Genomic DNA, 21,398 nt, shown 5'->3' on the forward strand with positions numbered 1-21,398 from the left:
AGAAAAGTGGAGGCTGTTGAAGCAACATAGACGGGCCATATATTAAGGTTTTCATATACTTAACTTTTGGCCATATACAGTGTATCACAAAAGTGAGTACACCCCTCACATTTCTGCAGATATTTAAGTATATCTTTTCATGGGACAACACTGACAAAATGACACTTTTACACAATGAAAAGTAGTCTGTGTGCAGCTTATATAACAGTGTAAATTTATTCTTCCCTCAAAATAACTCAAAATACAGCCATTAATGTCTAAACCACCGGCAACAAAAGTGAGTACACCCCTTAGTGAAAGTTCCTGAAGTCAATATTTTGTGTGGCCACCATTATTTCCCAGAACTGCCTTAACTCTCCTGGGCATGGAGTTTACCAGAGCTTCACAGGTTGCCACTGGAATGCTTTTCCACTCCTTCATGACGACATCACGGAGCTGGCAGATATTCGAGACTTTGCGCTCCTCCACCTTCCGCTTGAGGATGCCCCAAAGATGTTCTATTGGGTTTAGGTCTGGAGACATGCTTGGCCAGTCCATCACCTTTACCCTCAGCCTCTTCAATAAAGCAGTGGTCGTCTTAGAGGTGTGTTTGGGGTCATTATCATGCTGGAACACTGCCCTGCGACCCAGTTTCCGGAGGGAGGGGATCATGCTCTGCTTCAGTATTTCACAGTACATATTGGAGTTCATGTGTCCCTCAATGAAATGTAACTCCCCAACACCTGCTGCACTCATGCAGCCCCAGACCATGGCATTCCCACCACCATGCTTGACTGTAGGCATGACACACTTATCTTTGTACTTCTCACCTGATTGCCGCCACACATGCTTGAGACCATCTGAACCAAACAAATTAATCTTGGTCTCATCAGACCATAGGACATGGTTCCAGTAATCCATGTCCTTTGTTGACATGTCTTCAGCAAACTGTTTGCGGGCTTTCTTGTGTAAAGACTTCAGAAGAGGCTTCCTTCTGGGGTGACAGCCATGCAGACCAATTTGATGTAGTGTGCGGCGTATGGTCTGAGCACTGACAGGCTGACCCCCCACCTTTTCAATCTCTGCAGCAATGCTGACAGCACTCCTGCGCCTATCTTTCAAAGACAGCAGTTGGATGTGACGCTGAGCACGTGCACTCAGCTTCTTTGGACGACCAACGCGAGGTCTGTTCTGAGTGGACCCTGCTCTTTTAAAACGCTGGATGATCTTGGCCACTGTGCTGCAGCTCAGTTTCAGGGTGTTGGCAATCTTCTTGTAGCCTTGGCCATCTTCATGTAGCGCAAAAATTCGTCTTTTAAGATCCTCAGAGAGTTCTTTGCCATGAGGTGCCATGTTGGATCTTTCAGTGACCAGTATGAGAGAGTGTGAGAGCTGTACTACTAAATTGAACACACCTGCTCCCTATGCATACCTGAGACCTAGTAACACTAACAAATCACATGACATTTTGGAGGGAAAATGACAAGCAGTGCTCAATTTGGACATTTAGGGGTGTAGTCTCTTAGGGGTGTACTCACTTTTGTTGCCGGTGGTTTAGACATTAATGGCTGTATTTTGAGTTATTTTGAGGGAAGAATAAATTTACACTGTTATATAAGCTGCACACAGACTACTTTTCATTGTGTCAAAGTGTCATTTTGTCAGTGTTGTCCCATGAAAAGATATACTTAAATATCTGCAGAAATGTGAGGGGTGTACTCACTTTTGTGATACACTGTATTGTCTATATATATCTATATATATATATATATATATATATATATATATATATATATTAGGGCTGTCAAACGATTAAAATTTTTAATCACGATTAATCTCAGAATTTCATATAGTTAATCGCGATTAATCGCATTAAAAAAAATCTGTGTAAATGTTATAGAAAACAAGGATTTTTAAGTGAAATGTTACAATTAAAATAGTGAACACATTTTATGCTAAATGTACTGATGTTAAAAACTGCTGGGACAAGAGAAAACTGTAAGGGAGTTTTATTCACTCACATACTAGGCAGTAAATGTCAGATTGTAGTTTAGAATTTCTCCATCAGCAAACATTGTAGATCAGCGGTGCTTTAGGTGGGATAAGGCGTAGTTATTGTAACAGAGTTTTCTGTGGTTGTATTGTGACAATGGTTTGATGGCCGTTTCTACACGAAGTGAGTGTGTTTTGATCCTTTGGGGCTTCCATAGTGCATGGACTAACGTGCTTGACTCAGCTTTCCGGTATTTGGTACCTTAACAGAATAAGTTAATAAAAGTGTTCTGCTCCCGACAACTTGTGAATATAGCGTGTATTTATTTCTTTATAAGTGCATCACTACAACGCTCGGTTACATTATGTTAACAAACCGCAAATGAAAAACGGTGGCAAGTCCGACATTAAAACGTTTGTTCTACCAGTCAAGTCTCAACATGAACTAGAATTTGCGTTAACGGCACTATTATTTTTAATCGCGTTAAATTGAAATCGCGTTAATGCGTTATTATCGCGTTAACGTCGACAGCCCTAATATATATATATACAGTGTATCACAAAAGTAAGTACACCCCTCACATTTCTGCAAATATTTCATTATATCTTTTCATGGGACAACACTATAGACATGAAACTTGGATATAACTTAGAGTAGTCAGTGTACAGCTTGTATAGCAGTGTAGATTTACTGTCTTCTGAAAATAACTCAACACACAGCCATTAATGTCTAAATAGCTGGCAACATAAGTGAGTACACCCCACAGTGAACATGTCCAAATTGTGCCCAAATGTGTCGTTATCCCTCCCTGGTGTCATGTGTCAAGGTCCCAGGTGTAAATGGGGAGCAGGGCTGTTAAATTTGGTGTTTTGGGTACAATTCTCTCATACTGGCCACTGGATATTCAACATGGCACCTCATGGCAAAGAACTCTCTGAGGATGTGAGAAATAGAATTGTTGCTCTCCACAAAGATGGCCTGGGCTATAAGAAGATTGCTAACACCCTGAAACTGAGCTACAGCATGGTGGCCAAGGTCATACAGCGGTTTTCCAGGACAGGTTCCACTCGGAACAGGCTTCGCCAGGGTCGACCAAAGAAGTTGAGTCCACGTGTTCGGCGTCATATCCAGAGGTTGGCTTTAAAAAATAGACACATGAGTGCTGCCAGCATTGCTGCAGAGGTTGAAGACGTGAGAGGTCAGACTGTCAGTGCTCAGACCATACACCGCACACTGCATCAACTCGGTCTGCATGGTCGTCATCCCAGAAGGAAGCTGACGCACAAGAAAGCCCGCAAACAGTTTGCTGAAGACAAGCAGTCCAAGAACATGGATTACTGGAATGCCCTGTGGTCTGACGAGACCAAGATAAACTTGTTTGGCTCAGATGGTGTCCAGCATGTGTGGCGGCGACCTGGTGAGAAGTACCAAGACAACTGTATCTTGCCTACAGTCAAGCATGGTGGTGGTAGCATCATGGTCTTGGGCTGCATGAGTGTTGCTGGCACTGGGGAGCTGCAGTTTATTGAGGGAAACATGAATTCCAAAATGTACTGTGACATTCTGAAACAGAGCATGATCCCCTCCCTTCAAAAACTGGGCCTCATGGCAGTTTTCCAACAGGATAACGACCCCAAACACAACCTCCAAGATGACAACTGCCTTGCTGAGGAAGCTGAAGGTAAAGGTGATGGACTAAACCCAATTGAGCACCTGTGGCGCATCCGCAAGTGGAAGGTGGAGGAGTTCAAGGTGTCTAACATCCACCAGCTCCGTGATGTCATCATGGAGGAGTGGAAGAGGATTCCAGTAGCAACCTGTGCAGCTCTGGTGAATTCCATGCCCAGGAGGGTTAAGGCAGTGCTGGATAATAATGGTGGTCACACAAAATATTGACACTTTGGGCACAATTTGGACATGTTCACTGTGGGGTGTACTCACTTATGTTGCCAGCCATTTAGACATTAATGGCTGTGTGTTGAGTTATTTTCAGAAGACAGTAAATCTACACTGCTATACAAGTTGTACACTGACTACTCTAAGTTATATCCAAGTTTCATGTCTATAGTGTTGTCCCATGAAAAGATATAATGAAATATTTGCAGAAATGTGAGGGGTGTACTCACTTTTGTGATACACTGTATATGCCACTGTGAAACCAAATAAACAGTTATAATATGTGAGCTAGAACTGATACCTAATGGTAAGTCATTTCTTAACAATAGCTAATTGCATAATTATTACATTCAGGCAAGGATAAAAATATAATGATTAATATCAGATTAATTGTGTAGCTTTAACTGATTCGCCTCTATTACTATTACCTGGTTTTGTCTTTATACGTTTCCTTTTATGTGTATTTACCTGAAGGCAAACCTTTGCTGTGTAAGCAGAAAAAACAGTCCAGGCTCCTGGTAGTCACTCCTCTGCCTCCGTTAGTTCACTTACAATTTATTATTGCTGCCAAAAATGGGTGGAATGAACATTTCTGCATGGCTACTGGCTTAAATCTGTTATTAGGTGCACGTCTGTGAATGGAAGAACTGAACCTGCTAATGTAATGTTTTTTCAGCTTCTTGATGAATGAATCCATTATCAGTGATTTTTAGGACAAGTGGAAACATGATCATCTCTGACATTCCAGCTATTCATGAGTGAGGAGCAAAAGCTGGTGCTGTTACAAATCCATGAATAGTAAAGTAAGCAAGGGAAGCTGGTGGAATGGGCCACGCTGTGCAATGTTACATTGTAGATTACAGAGTAGAACTGCAGTGTTTGTGTGGAATGGAGTTTTCTGTTTATTAGTAGAGAATGTTTTGCTGTACAGTAAAGCTTAAATCTCACTGAACAGAAGTTGATTGGTCAGATGTTTGCTATGAATGGTATACAAAGAATGTACTGACATCTGCCTTATTGCCTGTTATTTAAATAGCAAATATTATCAAAACAGTAGGACCACCAGCCTAATGTGATGTCAAAACTCTGATCCACTGAGACATAGACTCCACTGCAGGAGTCCTGTGGTATGTTGTACATTAACAGAATGTTCTTCAACTTATTTGCATAGCAAGGTGGATCAATCATGGTGCCCTCTCTTCCATGGGTAAACGATGTACACGTGCCCCGCCATCTACATGATCTTACAGAAAACAGGATTTGTCTGACCAGTCCTCCTTCTTTTACTGTACTTCTTTTACTCTACACATGTCCAGTTTTGATTCCTGTGTGCCCATTTCCATTGCAGGTGCTTTCGAGGGTGGACAGTAGTTAGCACAAGCACTTTGACTGTCCTGCGACCATACAGCCCTACAATTATCTACAATTCTTCTGTTGGCCCATCTGTTGGTTCATACCAGACTCCACATGCCCTTCATGTCTTTTAGCATGAATGAGTCTTGGTTCTGTAGGTGTTTTGTTGCTCGTCCCTCTTTGGACCACTGTTGGTGGGCACCATAGCTGCCTGTGAGCACTGCTTGCTGTTTCAAAGATACTTCAGCCAAGTCACCTGGCCATAATGTTTTTGATTTTGCCCTGATTAGGGTCACTCAGGTTGAATATGCCTGATCATATCTACTGCTTTCAACACATGCACTACGAGTATCTATGATCAGCCGAACATTTAAGATATCCCTTATCATCACATGCACAACTGTTATAAAACAGGCATTTCACACACATTTTGGGTGGTCCTAATGTTTTGGCTCATCAGTGTATTACAAATATAGGAATATTTTATAGAAGGAAATTACATTTCTAAATTGTCTTCTTTCTAAAACTGAAGCTTTGAGGTTCACAATTAAGTTTAGTAATAACACATTTGATTAAGATCAAAAATATTTTAGGTGTTTTTTATCCATCTGTATCATTTTATATATGATAATTGTCTGGACAAAAGTACAATCAGGCAGATTAACACTGACTTTTTTATGCATTTTTTCCCTTTTTCTTTCAATTTTTACCCAGTTGCTTTATGCTTCCTCTCTACTGGTGCTGACCTCTGCCCCAATTGTGGAGAGCGAACTGACACATGCCCCCTCTGACACGTGTGCAGTACCGACTGCATCTTTTCACCTGCATGAGGCGAGTTCATATGCGGATCAGCCTTGTGCAAGGACAGCCACACCCTAATAAATGCATTATTCCTCTACTTTGTGCAGATGCCATCAATCAGCCAGCAGAGTTCGTAACTGCATCAGTTATGAGGTCCCTATTCGGCTCCCTCCCTGGATGAACAACAGCTAAACATTGTTCATATAGTCGCCCAGCCCAGCCGGATGGCAGAGCTGAGATTCGATACGATGTATTCGAAATCCCAGCTCTGGTGTGCTAGCGTATCTTACCGCTGCACCTCCGGAGCGGCATATTAACACAGACTTTTAAACATCTAAATTCTCCTAAGACTGATTTGGACTTTTCTCACTTGTGTAATTACGTACTTTTTTTATTTTATAAATAATTTAGAGCAGTTACTGAATAATAATCTGGAATAGAGTGATGGCAGATTACTCTCAAAAACTGTGCTTGACTGTTCGGTGTACCTGAGGTGTATCAGTAAAAAAAAATAATTCATACGTTCATCTTCAGGCACTGCATCATTCAGGTCAGCATTGTTATGGTGAACACTAGGTGCAGGATGAAAATACACTCCTAACATGGACAGACAGGAGAAAAAACATGCCATGTTCCACACAGACAGTAACTGGAGGTAGGAATTAAACATATGTTGCTAAAGCTTTGCAGCATACTGGCATTTAATCATATCCTCTTCTTTTTCTGACTGAATTTAAAGCAAATAAAAACAGAAACTGTTTAGCTCAGGAGCTAAACTTTAACCCAGGACTAAACCATTAGAATCGGGAGGAGTTTGTTTCTAAATGCCATGCACCCCTCATGGCTTTCTGCCTGGGTTTCTGGGCTCTTCCATCAGGAGTATGCAAACTATCTGCAGCTGTGCTTCATAGCTCTCCCAGCGCCAGGTGTTTCTGAAAAAAAAAAATGCGGGCAGCATGCCCACCAAACATCTGTTTCCATATGTTTCTGTGGTACGGAGCAACATGCTGAAATGCGTCTGGTATGGGTTGTTAATGTCGTTAAGTTGTTAGGTGCTCAGACAGTCCCATGTCAGTGTGCTGATCAGATGCAGATCTTTATCGGTCTTTGAGGATTACAAATAATGTGGTGTATAAATATACAAACATATGCCCAGTTAAAGGAATAAGATGAATTAAGGGTTTGATGTACCAAGACGTTGCATAATATGTATTAAACCGGTGCAGGAGGCCAAAGTTACAGTATATGTACACAATATGTTCCTGGCAAACCACAAACTGCTCCCTCCTACTTTCCCTCATACATTTGCAAATGCAAGGATCCCACAAAATGTGGAACATTCATGTAAATAAATAGGGGTGGAGATATTAAGAGCGTACCTAATTACATATTCTGTTAAATTTTTTAAAGTTTGAGCAAATCACTGACCAGTTTTGATTATAATTTTTTTTATTCTCACAAAACTGGATGTAAATCAGTTCAGTGGTATTGCTAGGAACAGTTACCAGGATTCTTCCTTATCCTGGACAATTTTAACATTAATAAAACATAAATTTTGAATACTTGCATACTATTTAATTACTATTTTGTCAATGTTAATTATTAAGAAAAAGAATGTGGGCGCCCAGGTGGCGCAACGCCTGTGCTTGGGTGGAAAAGGGTTCCGTTAAGGGCTGCACACGGGTCGGAGGAGGTGTGAGCAGCAATATACCCTCGTCGACTGCAAAAAATCAGAGATTCCCAGCAGCGGAAGACAAATTGACTATGCTAAATTGGGGAAAAATGGGAGAAAAATGCATAAAATAAATATTAAAAAAAGATAAAGAATGTGGTATTAAAACTCCTTGTCTGTTAAGTTGGGGTGGCAACTATCTGCCAACTCTAATGGCAATGGCAAGTGTGAATTCTCTTGACAAAAATACAAAGAAAAGATATTATCACTGACCAACCTAATTGTATTTTGTAATTAAGCTATAAACAAATGCAGAATTCAATACTGCCAAAAAGGCATGTTCACCACTGTGTCAATAATATGTTTTATCATTAAATAAATGTTTTAAGGTATTTTTAACAAGAGGACACTGATTGTTACTATTTTGCACATGGATTTTTTTGCTCATTCTTGCTTGATACAAGACTTCAGCTGGTCAACAGATTTGGACTGCAGGCAGGCCAGTCTAGCACATGCACTCAGTCTCTACAAGACTGTTGTAGTGTGTGCAGAAAGAGGCCTGAGATCGTCTTACTGAAATAACCATGGGCTTACTGGGAAAAGATGTTGAGCATGTGTTGAGAAATGTACCTTTTGATTTGATTGACAATTATCTCTCAGTTTGGCACAAAGTGGTGAACTATAAGAATCTGCAAAGACTTGGTATTAAATTAGAATCCACCAGGAGTCCAATCATGATACTTACACCTATTCAATGTTTCAGAACTGTAGTTTAAATATTCTGTAAACCTTTTAATCTTATTTAATCTCTGTCCCAATTCTTAGTGTGTTACGGGCATCAGGTTTAACATTTGTTTGGATTTACAAAATTCAATAAAGTTGGTCAGTAAAAACACTGAAAGTATTTGCTTTGTACTTTGGACTGGCAGGTAAATAAAGGTTTAAGGGAATTAGCAAATTGCAGATTCGTGTTTTTCAGAGATGTAGATTTTTTAATATATGCTAACTATAGAATTCCTGTTAAATGGATTATCAGTACGCCTTTTGATCCCTTAGAGTAAAACCAACTGCTCTGGATATTTAATGGAGCATCAGCTGAAACAAACAAAAAAAAAAATCACTTATTAACAGATTTATCTCCTTGGTATTAAACCTTTATTTAATCTCAAGCTTTCTGACATCTTTAGAGTTAAAATGTTTTAACATTTCAAATCAGCTTTTACGCTCTTCCCCTGAAGCTAAACTAAAGTATTAGACAGTCCAGGTGCTGTTTGTGTTATTAGGTTTTTCTTTAGTTAATGAAACAGTGCGGTCACATTAGGGAACTTTTGACACTGCATGATCTCACCTTGTAAATATGGCCTAAATGGTCTACGTTAAGTGCCGTGCTATCAGAAAATACCAGAATTACTTAAATGACATCAGGCTGTACTAATAGGATAAAAACTATTTACCTATAGTTTTATTACTGTTAATGAATGACGTGTTGTAGGAGCCTGTCACAGTTTTCATTGATGATTAATTGTTTCTGTTTTTTGTTTCTAACCTGGTCAGGGTCATGGCAGGTCCAGTTTCATTCATATATCAATTATATAAATGAATTTTATTCTTCAAAATTTTGAAATCGGATGTCCAACAATTTCATAGACAGGTGTATGCACACATTTGTCCATATACCATGTACATTTAATTCATGCAAGTGAAATCAAATAACTGACTTCAGTTATCTTAAATAATTCAATTTAGTTTAAATAATTACAAGCAGGGCGGCACGGTGGCTCAGTGGGTAGCACTGTCGTCTCACAGCAAGAAGGTCATGGGTTCGATCCCCAGGCGAAGCGGTCTGTGTCTTTTCTGTGCAGAGTTTGCATGTTCTCCCCGTGTCTGCATGTGTTTTCTCCGGGAGCTCCGGTTTCCTCCCACAGTCCAAAAACATGCAGTCAGGTTATTTGAAGACACTGAATTGCCCTATAGAATAATGGGTGTGTGTATGTGTGTCTGCCCTGCGATGGACTGATGCCACGTCCAGGGTGTTACTGTGTGCCTTGCGCCCATTGAAAAGCTGGGATAGGCTCCAGCACCCCCCTGTGACCCTAATTGGATAAGCGGTTAAGACAGTAAGTGAGTAATTACAAGCAGGAGATAGAAGAATAACTATGACAGGCCTTCATGTTTAGTTGGGTTAGGATCTGGTCACTTTGAAGGCATCTGAGTTACATTACTTTATATTAAAACATTCATTGACCCCTTGTGAACGAGAGTGTTGTCATCACTGTTATATTATAATAATCTCGCTATATTTCATCATATTAATCAGGAGATCAGCTGTTATCTGTAGTTGTTATGTTTCTTCACTTATTTAATTAGGTTATTTGTGTAATTAGTAAACATACTTCATATGCACAAGCCATTTTGATGAACTTATTAAAAATACTTAACTTATTTGACAAAAATAACTTCCAGATATTGCAGTGTAATTTGCTGTTGTTTCAGTTAGGTTTTGAATGTCCTGATTAGCGTGAAGTTAGGTGTGCCGTTGATTACCAAGTGAGCGGTATTCAAATCTTGGCATAACATGGTTGGAGGAGGAGAATAAAGCCTCTGGCAGGTCAGGCTTGAACATGTCAGGTGTTGAAAGCACCGTGCCAGTGCTATTGTGTGCAAACAGGGCTTTATGTGAGGCGACTCATCACAAGTACACCGTGCTACCCGCCCATCTGAATATTAGAGCCAGGAGGGTAAACAGAGCGCTCTCACCAAACAAACTCAGCTCATTTAGCAAACAATACTGGGAAGCTTCCATGTTATTCAGAGGTATTTCTAAAAAATAAACACTCATCATGCAGCACCACTTTTCATCAAGTTGTAGCTTTTCTTTTTACTTGAGTAAGAGCGATTTTCACTGCTGTTTAAGGCTGATTATTGTTGATTAATCATGATGGGATTTGAAAGGAGCATTGTATGAGCTGACATTTGCATATTATTTGAAAGAACAGATATGTTTACACTAACAAGGCACTATTAGGTGGGTAATTTTGTGGGTGTTCAAAAGTAGATTTAAAATCTTTATGCTGATTAGGTGGGTCTGCAAACTAATATATGCTGGACAGGGCATTAACCACATACCAGCACAACACACACTAACACACCACCACCATGTCATTGTCAGTGCAATACTGAAAATGATCCACAACCCAAATAATACCTGCTCTGTGGTGGTCCTGGCCATTGAAGAAAGAGTAACAGTCAGTAATTGTAGAACTACAGAGTGCTCCTATATGGTAAGTGGAGCTGATAAAATGGACAGTGAGTGTAGAAACAAGGAGGTGGTTTTAATGTTATGGCTGATCGGTGTATATACTCTTAGTTTACGAAATGAATGCACAATTACGGTTTGTCCTAAATGTAGCAAACACTACATGCCCAAATGTATGTAGACACACATTCTACTGATTGAGTTTATGTTTCCTTCATGCTTATTAATAACACATGTACAGTATTAAATCAATTATATATTAAAAAAGGCTCCAATGTAGATTAGTAAATTCTCTTTCTGATCCTAACATGGCTGTGTCCCAATATTCACGGTGAGGTCTAAAAAGACATGGTCTGATGACCACTGAATGCCTTTGGGATGAATTAGAATGTTGACTGTGAGCCAGGACTTCTTGTTCAACAATAGTGTCTGATCTTACAGATTTTCTTTTAATAGAATGGGCACAAATTCCTACAGACTCCAAAATCTCACTATTCCAGCCTTTCAGAAATAGTGGAAGCTGTTATATCTGCATGAGGGAGGACTAACCTTATGACTTTGATTTTGAAATGACCGTATAGCACATTTCTGACAAGCAAGCATACAATTTTGACCGCAACTGTGTAATTCTGTGCCACTGAAGAGGTCATATGTTATTCGTAATCTTATTTTACAATACATTTATGAAAACAAAGCTTAGCCAGTAAACTGGTAAATTCACAAGAATACTTTCATTTATCAGGAGGAGCCAGTTTCTGTGTCTCCATAACAATAAAATGTGTTCTAAGGAATCCATGGATTACAGGTTAGGTTAGTTTTATCTTTCACAATCCTAAAGAGTGTCATTTTGCAGAAATTAGCTGCTGAAGACATTCATCGTGTGTCATTTCTGTTTGTATACTAAGAAACTTAAAATAAATCAGTGAAAATCTTACAGATGTGTTGTGAGTCTCAGTGTAAGTCTGTTTAGTTGAGATCTTTGCTATATAAAGGTGGTAATGTGCCTGCTGAACTGCTGATTATCCTTTACAAAACACTTGCCTCAGTTTTCTCCTTAATCAGCAGTAGTCAAATTAAAGATAACACGCAGCCCAAACATATACAGGTTTTAGGGGCGTACTGTCCCAGCAGGAGGATGTTTATTTCTTAGGGGAGGATTCTGTGTAAGGCTGTACAGGGAGTTCACTAAATCAAGCAAAAATTCATGGAATTCAATGATATCCACTGTGCTGGACTAAAGTCTATGTTGGAGGTACTGTTACAGGGTTACCCAACACCCAGACATCACACCAATAACATCAAACACATTAGCAACATTAAGTTGGGCCCTAATGTTGACAAAATAGAACTTGGCTTGTAGTTGGTCTTGATTTTTTCATTCATTCATTGTCTGTTTTATTGATGCTTTATCCTGGTCAGGGTTGTGTTGGGTGTGATTGGTAAAAAGTAAAGGACAAGTCGCTAATCCATCACAAATTACTCCAGTTAGCCTGACTGCATGTCTTTGGACTGGATCGAACCCAGGTCCTTTTTGCTGTGAGGCAACACTGAGGCAGCAAGTTAGCCAGACCTTGATTAAAACCACAAAGTTCTGTAGAAGAGCATCTTAAGCTTTAGGACTTAGTGGTTCTGTTCTGTGAGTTTGTCTGGCCTGCCGCTTCATGGCTAAGTTGTTGTTGCTCACAGACATTTCAACTTCACTATATCAGGGGTTCTAGCTGTGTGATCTTTTGCAGAACAAACACTTGCTAAAAGATATTGAATGGTTGACATGGTGGAGCAGCAGGTAGTGGGGGAACCACACAGGCTCTGCTTTTCTGTGTTTATACCTTGCTAATAGTCACGGTTCCTCAGGAGTTTGCAATGTTGACATTTTTAAACACCTGAGCAAGGCCCTTAATTCTCAATTGCTCAAATTGTATTCGGTCATGATTGATTGTTTTGGATAAAAAGTGTCTGCTAAATGCAGCAAATGAAAATGTAAATGACCACTCTGAACTGGCCCCCAGGGTTTGAGTAAGTCAGTGAATGAAGGCAAGTAGTTGGCTAATCTAAACTCCACCTAGATTTAAGTAAGTGGGTGAGCGTGTCATGTCAGGTGATGGATTGTGCCCTGTGTTTCCAGGTGGTTCTGAACTTACATCCCTGATCAGGATAAAGCGGCCACTAAAAAAAGATAAATAATGAATCTAGAGTTGCTACAAAGGTGTCATATTAAGTTATTGAACTCAACAGTGTGACGCATCTCATCATTTGTTTAGGAAGATTGCACTGCTGGATGTTTTTATTTTTCAAATGGTCAGTACAGATGACAGTACAGCTCCCAATCAACAGCGGTAGTTATTTTACAGAACCGTATACTGAGAATTAAACATCTGTGGCTTTGGAACAGAATGACCCTGAAATGACCTATGTATGGTATATGTTGGACTCCAGCTGAGAAATTAAAATGCCAAGAAATACACACACATTTGTTTTTGTATGTGAACATGTACCAGCACCCCCCGGGTATTTATTGTAGATTTGAGGCCTACACTACTGACAAGTTACTAGGTTTTATGGGATAGCAGTTATACCAACCATATGCTGCAAAATCCTCAGTGTGCTTATGAAATTGAATCAATTCTCTCTGTTCCGCAGGATTGTCCTGTTTAAGTTATTTGGATATTTAATCCGCATTTGATAGTCCACAGGGATTCTAAAACGTTCAACCTCTTACCCAAATATTACAGCAGTACAGAGGGTTGTGTCACTGGGTGATGTAAGACCAGTGGGGCACCAGTAAGGTCTCATTTAGTATTAACCCACATTAAATCACGCAGTCGTGAATGATGCAGAGAATTACTAACATTATGGGTTTTTTTTTCTCATTGCAGAGGTTTGCTTTGGTCTTGGTCTTTATGTTTTCATCTATTCCCTTTAACTGTCTTAATCAGTCTTTATCAGTTAGTCTCTTTATGTAGATGTCTTGTGACTTTGGTCTAAGTGGATCAGGACTGCCTTACTAAATCATTTAACAGATCACGTTTAGCAAATTTCACACACAATTGAGTCTAATTAGTGTGATTTTCATGAGAATGGAACCAACTCAATTTATTTGCGCTTAACCATGAGCCCAACATGTTTCTATTTGTAAAAATCCGTCAAAGAACCAGTATATACTGTATGTACTGTTTCTAATAGTGTAAACTTGTGTTATTGTGCTGCCACCAGTTACACAGCCTGTCATTACTACTATGTATATTTTATGGAGGGACCCCAACTAAAAAGACTCCCTGATGGTAAAACTGGTAAATTTGTAAGGGCTTTGTAATACTTTTACTGCGGCGGTCTCACCATGTGTTCACACAAGGGACAGACAGTAGTTTGTTTCCTGTATAAATTTGCAGCATAAGGCCATGGGTCAGGAGAGAAAACTGTAACATGCATTCATCAAACCTTTTTTAAAGATTTTTTTAAGTCTATGCAACATTTTATGACATTATAATAAGCTGTAATAATAAATTGTGACATGAGGCATCAAAAAGCAAAATAACGTATAGGGACTGGTAGTATAGGATACATATGTTTACTTATTCTATTCCATATGTTTTATACACCAGAGGTCACAATAATGAGATACAGGAAAAGAAGCTGCATGACTGAAAAGGTCACTGCATGTTACTGCTTGGCTCTTAACTTGCTGATACATTTTACAGTTGTGGCACTGGGAATTGGAATCAGATAAAAAAATATTTGGTGCTGATTGCTTCTACATTATTGTTGGTAGATCCAGGCAGATGTTCTGATCATTCCATACATATAAAGAAAAGTTTAAAGGCTACATTCTAAATAGTTCACTACACACAACATGTACGTATTTTGCTACTGTTGATATTGAATAGTGTATTGTTACATCTCTAAAAGTAATTCACTTTGCCTTGCTAAATATCACCTAGTATTTATCTGGCAGTAGATCTGCTTGAGTAATTCCTTCATTGCATTCATTGCAAATGCATTTAGTCCTATTCATTTGGTGTGAAATGCATAATAATTCTATAAGAATGTATAAAGGAAAAATATATAAACACATACTTTCTATTAAAATCTATAAAAAAAAGATGTAAAAAGACTATGTAAAACATTAAAATATTTTTAATAAAACACTAAAATAATAACACTAATAGTTATAATAATAATGAAAATAATAATACTAAAACAACAATAATAATTAAATTAAATAATTATTTAAATAATGATTAAAATAATAACTAAGAATTATATACTAGAAGCTGGATAACAGCAGCGTGCTACACACAGACCTTGAGCATCAGTCAGACAAAACACTGGTCGTATTTTAGAAACATGACATTAAATCAGATCCTATTATGCCACAAGCTATCTGTCTGTCTGAGGGTAGTTGTTACTGTGCAATGTTTCTCATTCCCAGTATATTGACCCTTAATGACCTTCAAGAGAGGACAGAAATTCTACTTGCAAAACTGCAACAATCAGTGTCCTCAGTTCCCAAACGTATGTGATGGAACACAGAAATAAACACATCTCTGTCTCAACGTTTCAAATGTGTTGCGGGCATGAGGCGCTAACCATTCCATGACAATTATGTGTCCTAAAACAACAGTCTGTCCCTGTTCTCTTTATGCTCTGACCAAACTGACCAGTTTCTTCATTCTCTGTCTTTTGCAGAAGGTCATTTAAAAGCAAGGCACCCTCTCCTCCAGTGGCGCTGCATGGTCCAGCTGTTTCATCAGGAGTTCCTGTGTTTCCCAACACAGCCATGGAGCAGGAGAAAAGTCCTTTAGAGCAGGAGCTTGCACTGATGGTGGTGCTGCCTGAAGGAGTGGAGAAAAGCATGACAGTGCATGGCAGGTGAGTTTTCCATATGTGTGTGCACAGTTGGTAAGGGTGGATAATTCAACGATTATGGTATTAGTATCATGATAAATCTATTCTAGTAAGTTGTGCATTACTTGAACAATATCATTTTGTAAAAATCTGTCTGTCTGTTGTTACTCGCATTTAAAAATAACTAGATAAGAATCCTCTTGCACATTTCATATCACACAGAAACCCTGGGAGCAGGGCAAGAATACATGTTGACATAGTGGTAGTCTAAACACATTCAGATTATTTACTCACACCTATGTGCAATTCAGAGCAGCTCATTCACCTACTGAATCTTTTTAGAATGTAGTGAAAATCGTAGTACTCAGAGATTATGAAACTGACATGATAAAAGACATGCCAGATTTCTCACAGACAGTGGGTGGAGGTGAGGCTTGAACCCAAGTTACCTGGCTCCTCAACTGTCATGGCCTTAGGTAATTATTGTAATACTGTGCATTTCTGCTCCCTATTTTGACTTGCATGGACAAAAATATCTACTTATAAGCATGAATGAAAATATGTTTAAAAAACAGAACTGATAGAAAAATTCTGAAACCACACTATAATAAAATAGTACTTAGTAAATAGTAAATATTGCATTGCTTTTTTGTTTAATTTTAATCAATTTCTCTATAAAATTGTCTTCAAATCCCCAAAATAATATGGCTCAGACTCATTGATTCAGACATTGATTTAATTTATTCCTTTTTATTCTGGTCAGGCTTGCAGCAGTATATAGGAAACACAGAGTGCAAGGCAGGAATACCCTGGACATGGTGACAATCTATCACTTTCTATTATTAATTTTCCCAATGTAGTTGTATCCAACTACCTGATTGTATTTCACTACTTCTGCAGACCTCCACTCCTGACCGTGAAAGGCTGTAACTAACACACACATCCTTCAATGATCTTTAGTTAAGAAACAGTACACGGTAAATACTCAACCAGTACTGGGAGAATTGGTTTGCTTTGGTTTGTGTTGTAGGATTAATGCAGACTAACCAGGCTGCTACAGTAATTAATGACTGAGTTATCCACTAATCTTAGATGAAGTCAGTGAGTCTGAAGTCAATCTCGTCTTTCACCCACTCACATTTTGCTGACATAAATATTAATGGCTGTCCTGTGCTTAATCATGTCCTGTGCATAATGTTATGGGTGTAGAATTATAGAGCCCTTTAATTCGGCGTGATGTAAGCCGGGCTTTGATTTGAGGGACATAAGTGGTGCAGGCCAGGTCATTAATGTCATAAGTGCATTACATCACTGCTGAAGCAGCTGAAATTGCAGCTTTACTCATTCAGATGGGTGGTGCTGCTTTCTGCTTTAGTGGGACTCAGATGGAAAATGAAAATGATTTTAAGCAGAGTGCTGTTCATGTCTGTTCTCTGTAATACAGTCTTGAGGACAAAGCCCAGTGTTTAAAAAGTGTAAAACTGCAGCTCAGTCTGTATATAAGCTGCAACAAGTTCTTTAGATCTGCTTTTTACATGTTTAAGACGCACTGTAAAGCTTTCATTTCTGCCAGCTAATGGCACTGCTGGGTACAGACGGGCAGCTGCAAATTTTCCAGATAACTTTACAGCTTTTTAAAAGAGTTTATTATAAAGGGATTAGGTATTAATTTCCACCCCACTTTTCTGCATTGAAATCCGATAACGTTCTCAACCTCATTTTTTAATCTGGATTAAACTGTAGCGGGTGCATATTTCCAAAGCTGTCTGATCTTGGCATTCCAGAAGCTGTTGGAAATTGTTGTGTAGCTAATTCTGTGTCACTAAAGGATTTTCCACACTTGTGCAAGTTGCATGACGGCAAAGCATTCCTTCATCTTTTGCAGTCTGCATAGCATTCCTATGAAGGAAAACTTGCACTTGTATATCCAAATATCTATTTAACAGCAAAATTTCGACAGTCCTGTTAGGTAAATAACATGACTGAATTATTGTATATATTATGAAATAAAAGTATAGGCATACTGAAAAGTATTTATAACTTGCAATGTTATATGTGTTCAGATAGTTATTTCATTTGCAGTTTTAACTGGGATAAATAGAACATTTTAATTTGATTAAAACCCAGAGGCTTCATAGCATTTGGATTTTTCAACTGCCACATTATAACTCATGCAAATGATCACACTGCAATACTTGTTCATAATTTTGCTAAGTTCAGTAGAAAAATGTCCACCTTGTACTGTACTGTATGCATGTGTTGTAGGCTTGACGTATTCTGTATTCAGTAATTGGCTTTTCACAGATCGTCATGCTGTATGCCATGGTGGGACTGCAATGATTACTGTGTTATAGTCATGTTAGCACAGTTGGGTTGGACACATACTACACATACTACTATATCCAATTATTCATTTCAGAGCTATCATACTATAGTCTAAATGTACTCTACTGTATACACTGGTCAGCCATAACATTAAAACCACCTCGTTTCTACACTCACTGTCCATTTTATCAGCTCCACTTACCATATAGGAGCACTTTGTAGTTCTACAATTACTGACTGTAGTCCATCTGTTTCTCTGCATGCTTTGTTAGCCCCCTTTCCTGCTGTTCTTTAATGGTAAGTGAACAGTGAGTGGACACGGTATTTAAAAACTACAGCAGCGCTGATGTGTCTGATCCACTCATACCAGCACAACACACACTAACACACCACCACCATGTCATTGTCACTGCAGTGCTGAGAATGATCCACCACCTAAATAATACCTGCCCTGTGGGGGTCCTGACCATTGAAGAACAGGGTGAAAGCAGGCTAAAACAGTATTTAGAGAAACAGATGGACTACAGTCAGTAATTGAAGATCTACAAAGTCCTTCTATATAGTAAGTGGAGCTGATAAAATGGAGTGTAGAAACAAGGAGGTGGTTTTAATGTTATGGCTAATCAGTGTATGCAATTATCTTATCCAATATTTGACTTAACACTGATCACCATGATGTTCGTGGTAACAAGTCTTGTGGCAAAATAATGAGTTGAGGTAACTGCATTTGTCTGACATAATCATGGTTATCTGACATAATTGTGACTGTCACTGTCCACTTTCCAAAATACTTAAACAAATACAACAGGGTCAAAAGTCTGAGACCACTGCCTCTATTTTGCATTTTTAAGGTATTTAATATGTTTGTTTTATTGCAAATCATATGATCAACATAACAACTATGGCCATATTTATAAGAGGTGAACAATGACTGTAAATTGATTGATAAACAAGCTTCTGATGAGTAGATCAAATGCACCTTAAATGTGCTTTACTTTTGTACAAATGATAGGTTAATTTAAAATGTGCTTACTTGCTTTTTATTATCATTACATACTAAGATACTTTTCTATATTAAATGAGAATTTCTATATAAATCTGAGAATATTAGATTTCTCTTGTCGTGTTTAAGAGTCTTCATGTCTAATCTCTCATATATGCATATCTGTTTGCAGCGAGCCTGTGATGGACCTGCTAGTTATGTTGTGTGCAAAGTACCATCTGAACCCATCAGGCTACACCATTGAGCTGGTCTCTGCCAACAAAAAACACATTAAGTTTAAACCCAACTCTCTTATCGGAGCGCTGGAGGCTGAGAAGGTTCTGCTCAAGCCCAAAGGCATGGAGGACAAGAACAAGAAGACTGGACCACAGATGCCAGAGGTAATGCTCTTGGACCTTATTTATATAATATTTAATTAAATTCCATGTTATTTAAAATGACAGAAATCTGGATATGTTAATCCTAAAACTGAGAAAATGCTTTATGTACTCTCAATAAAAACAGATCTATAAACACTTGGATATATAATAGCAAGAAGGTCCAGGGTTCGATCCCCAGGTGGGATGGTCCGGGTCCTTTCTGTGCGGAGTTTGCATGTTCTCCCCGTGTCTGCATGGGTTTCCTCTGGGAGCTCCGGTTTCCTCCCACAGTCCAAAAACATGCAGTCAGGTTAATTGGAGACACTGAATTGCCCTATACATGAATGTGTGTGTGTGTGTGTATGTGTGTCTGCCCTGCGATGGACTGGCACCCCGTCCAGGGTGTTACTGTGTGCCTTGTGCCCATTGAAAAGCTGGGATAGGCTCCAGCACCCCCTGAGACCCTAACTGGATAAGCGATTAAGAAAGTGAATAAGTGAGCGAGTGTATTTTTCTTTGGTTGCATGACTTGTTCAGGTGTCCAGAGTTTAATAGAAAATACCTTTTGTTTATATTTGATCATCTTTATCTTTCCTCAGGCTACAGTGCGTCTGGTAATAAATTATAAAAGGACCCAGAAGACGTTTTTGCGAGTGAACCCACAAGTCCCTCTGCGAGAGTTGCTACCTGCGATATGTGAGAAATGTGAATTCGAGGTGCAGAATACTGTGTTGCTGCGAACCATAAACTCAGAGGAGCCTCTGGACCTCAACTGCTGCCTCAACGACCTCCGCCTTAGTGACCTCGGCCCCAGGGAGCTCTACGCCAGAGACACACGGGGTAACAACAGCAACAACAATAATAACATACTAATTCAGGCAGCCTTGGCTGCATTATTTTTACACCACAGTTAACAGTCACAGCATGTTATTAACTGAGTATTCTTTATCTTTGATCCTTTTAAACAGTTAATAGTCCAACAAACTTCCCTCCATCACCGACTCATTCAGGTAACAATCACTGTTACACTCATTTCACTTTATTTTAGGAGATTATTGAAGTCATTATTAACATACAATTTAAAATACACAGGAGGAACAAAAATAGGTATTTAATTGTGATAATTCTGCTATACGTACATTGCGATTGTTTTATGCCTTTATGCATTAATTTGACCAATATTATTTGTCAGACTGCAGCTGAAATTACATTCCTATCATTCTCTCTGTGCCATATACAAAACCCTGATCAGACTAAAACGTTTACATTTATGGTGGCTTAGGTAATAGAAGCTTTAGCCATGATGACTTTTTAACTAGCTAGTAATTTAAAGTAGTACATGTAAAATAGTGCATGTGCATTGTACACCAAGAGAATGGTACTGGCTGAAATTTTGGCCTCTACAATGACTGTGGTGGTGTTTTTATGCTGGGGGATTTTTGCTGCCATGGCTAGAGCCCGCTAAACCCCCTTAAAGACAAAAAACACTCTAAATCAATTCACAGTGATCCTTCATGATTACCTAATCAACATAATGAAACATTATTGTACTTATAGGGTGATGCACCTTTAAGAATGAGAATGCCCCCATCTCCTATTCACAGGGCACAGGGAGTCACAGAATTATATGAAAAGAGTATAAAACTTTGCAAGTCAACAAACCTCAACCCAGTTGATCAGCTATTGGACCACCTGGACTGGTATTTTAAATGACACTTTGCCAACATCACTTGGCTGTTCTTTGGTACAGTTCTAGAAACGATACCCGGGTGCATTTAAGCTTTTTTTATTTGCCTGTTTGTAGAACTTCTGTCAAAACACTCAAAGAAACATACTATTAGCGGACATAGGATAAGGATTATTTAGGGGTCATTATTGTTGTGCAGCCTGATTTCTACTATGAGCCTATATTTCCA

The 21,398-nt window shown here is 38.9% G+C and overlaps 1 protein-coding gene across 1 annotated transcript in view; it reads left to right on the top strand.

The window, feature by feature from the left end:
• cobll1b (cordon-bleu WH2 repeat protein-like 1b) overlaps window positions 1–21,398 on the top strand; it is a 65,924-nt gene that overhangs the window by 25,089 nt on the left and 19,437 nt on the right. The window contains exons 3-6 of the mRNA XM_063006188.1: window positions 15,637–15,819; window positions 19,296–19,503; window positions 20,082–20,322; window positions 20,451–20,492. Of these exons, the coding sequence (XP_062862258.1) occupies window positions 15,637–15,819; window positions 19,296–19,503; window positions 20,082–20,322; window positions 20,451–20,492 (674 nt within the window). The remainder of the gene's footprint in view (window positions 1–15,636; window positions 15,820–19,295; window positions 19,504–20,081; window positions 20,323–20,450; window positions 20,493–21,398) is intronic.

The sequence above is a fragment of the Trichomycterus rosablanca genome, chromosome 12 (assembly GCF_030014385.1).
Source record: "Trichomycterus rosablanca isolate fTriRos1 chromosome 12, fTriRos1.hap1, whole genome shotgun sequence".
Taxonomy (NCBI): domain Eukaryota; kingdom Metazoa; phylum Chordata; class Actinopteri; order Siluriformes; family Trichomycteridae; genus Trichomycterus; species Trichomycterus rosablanca.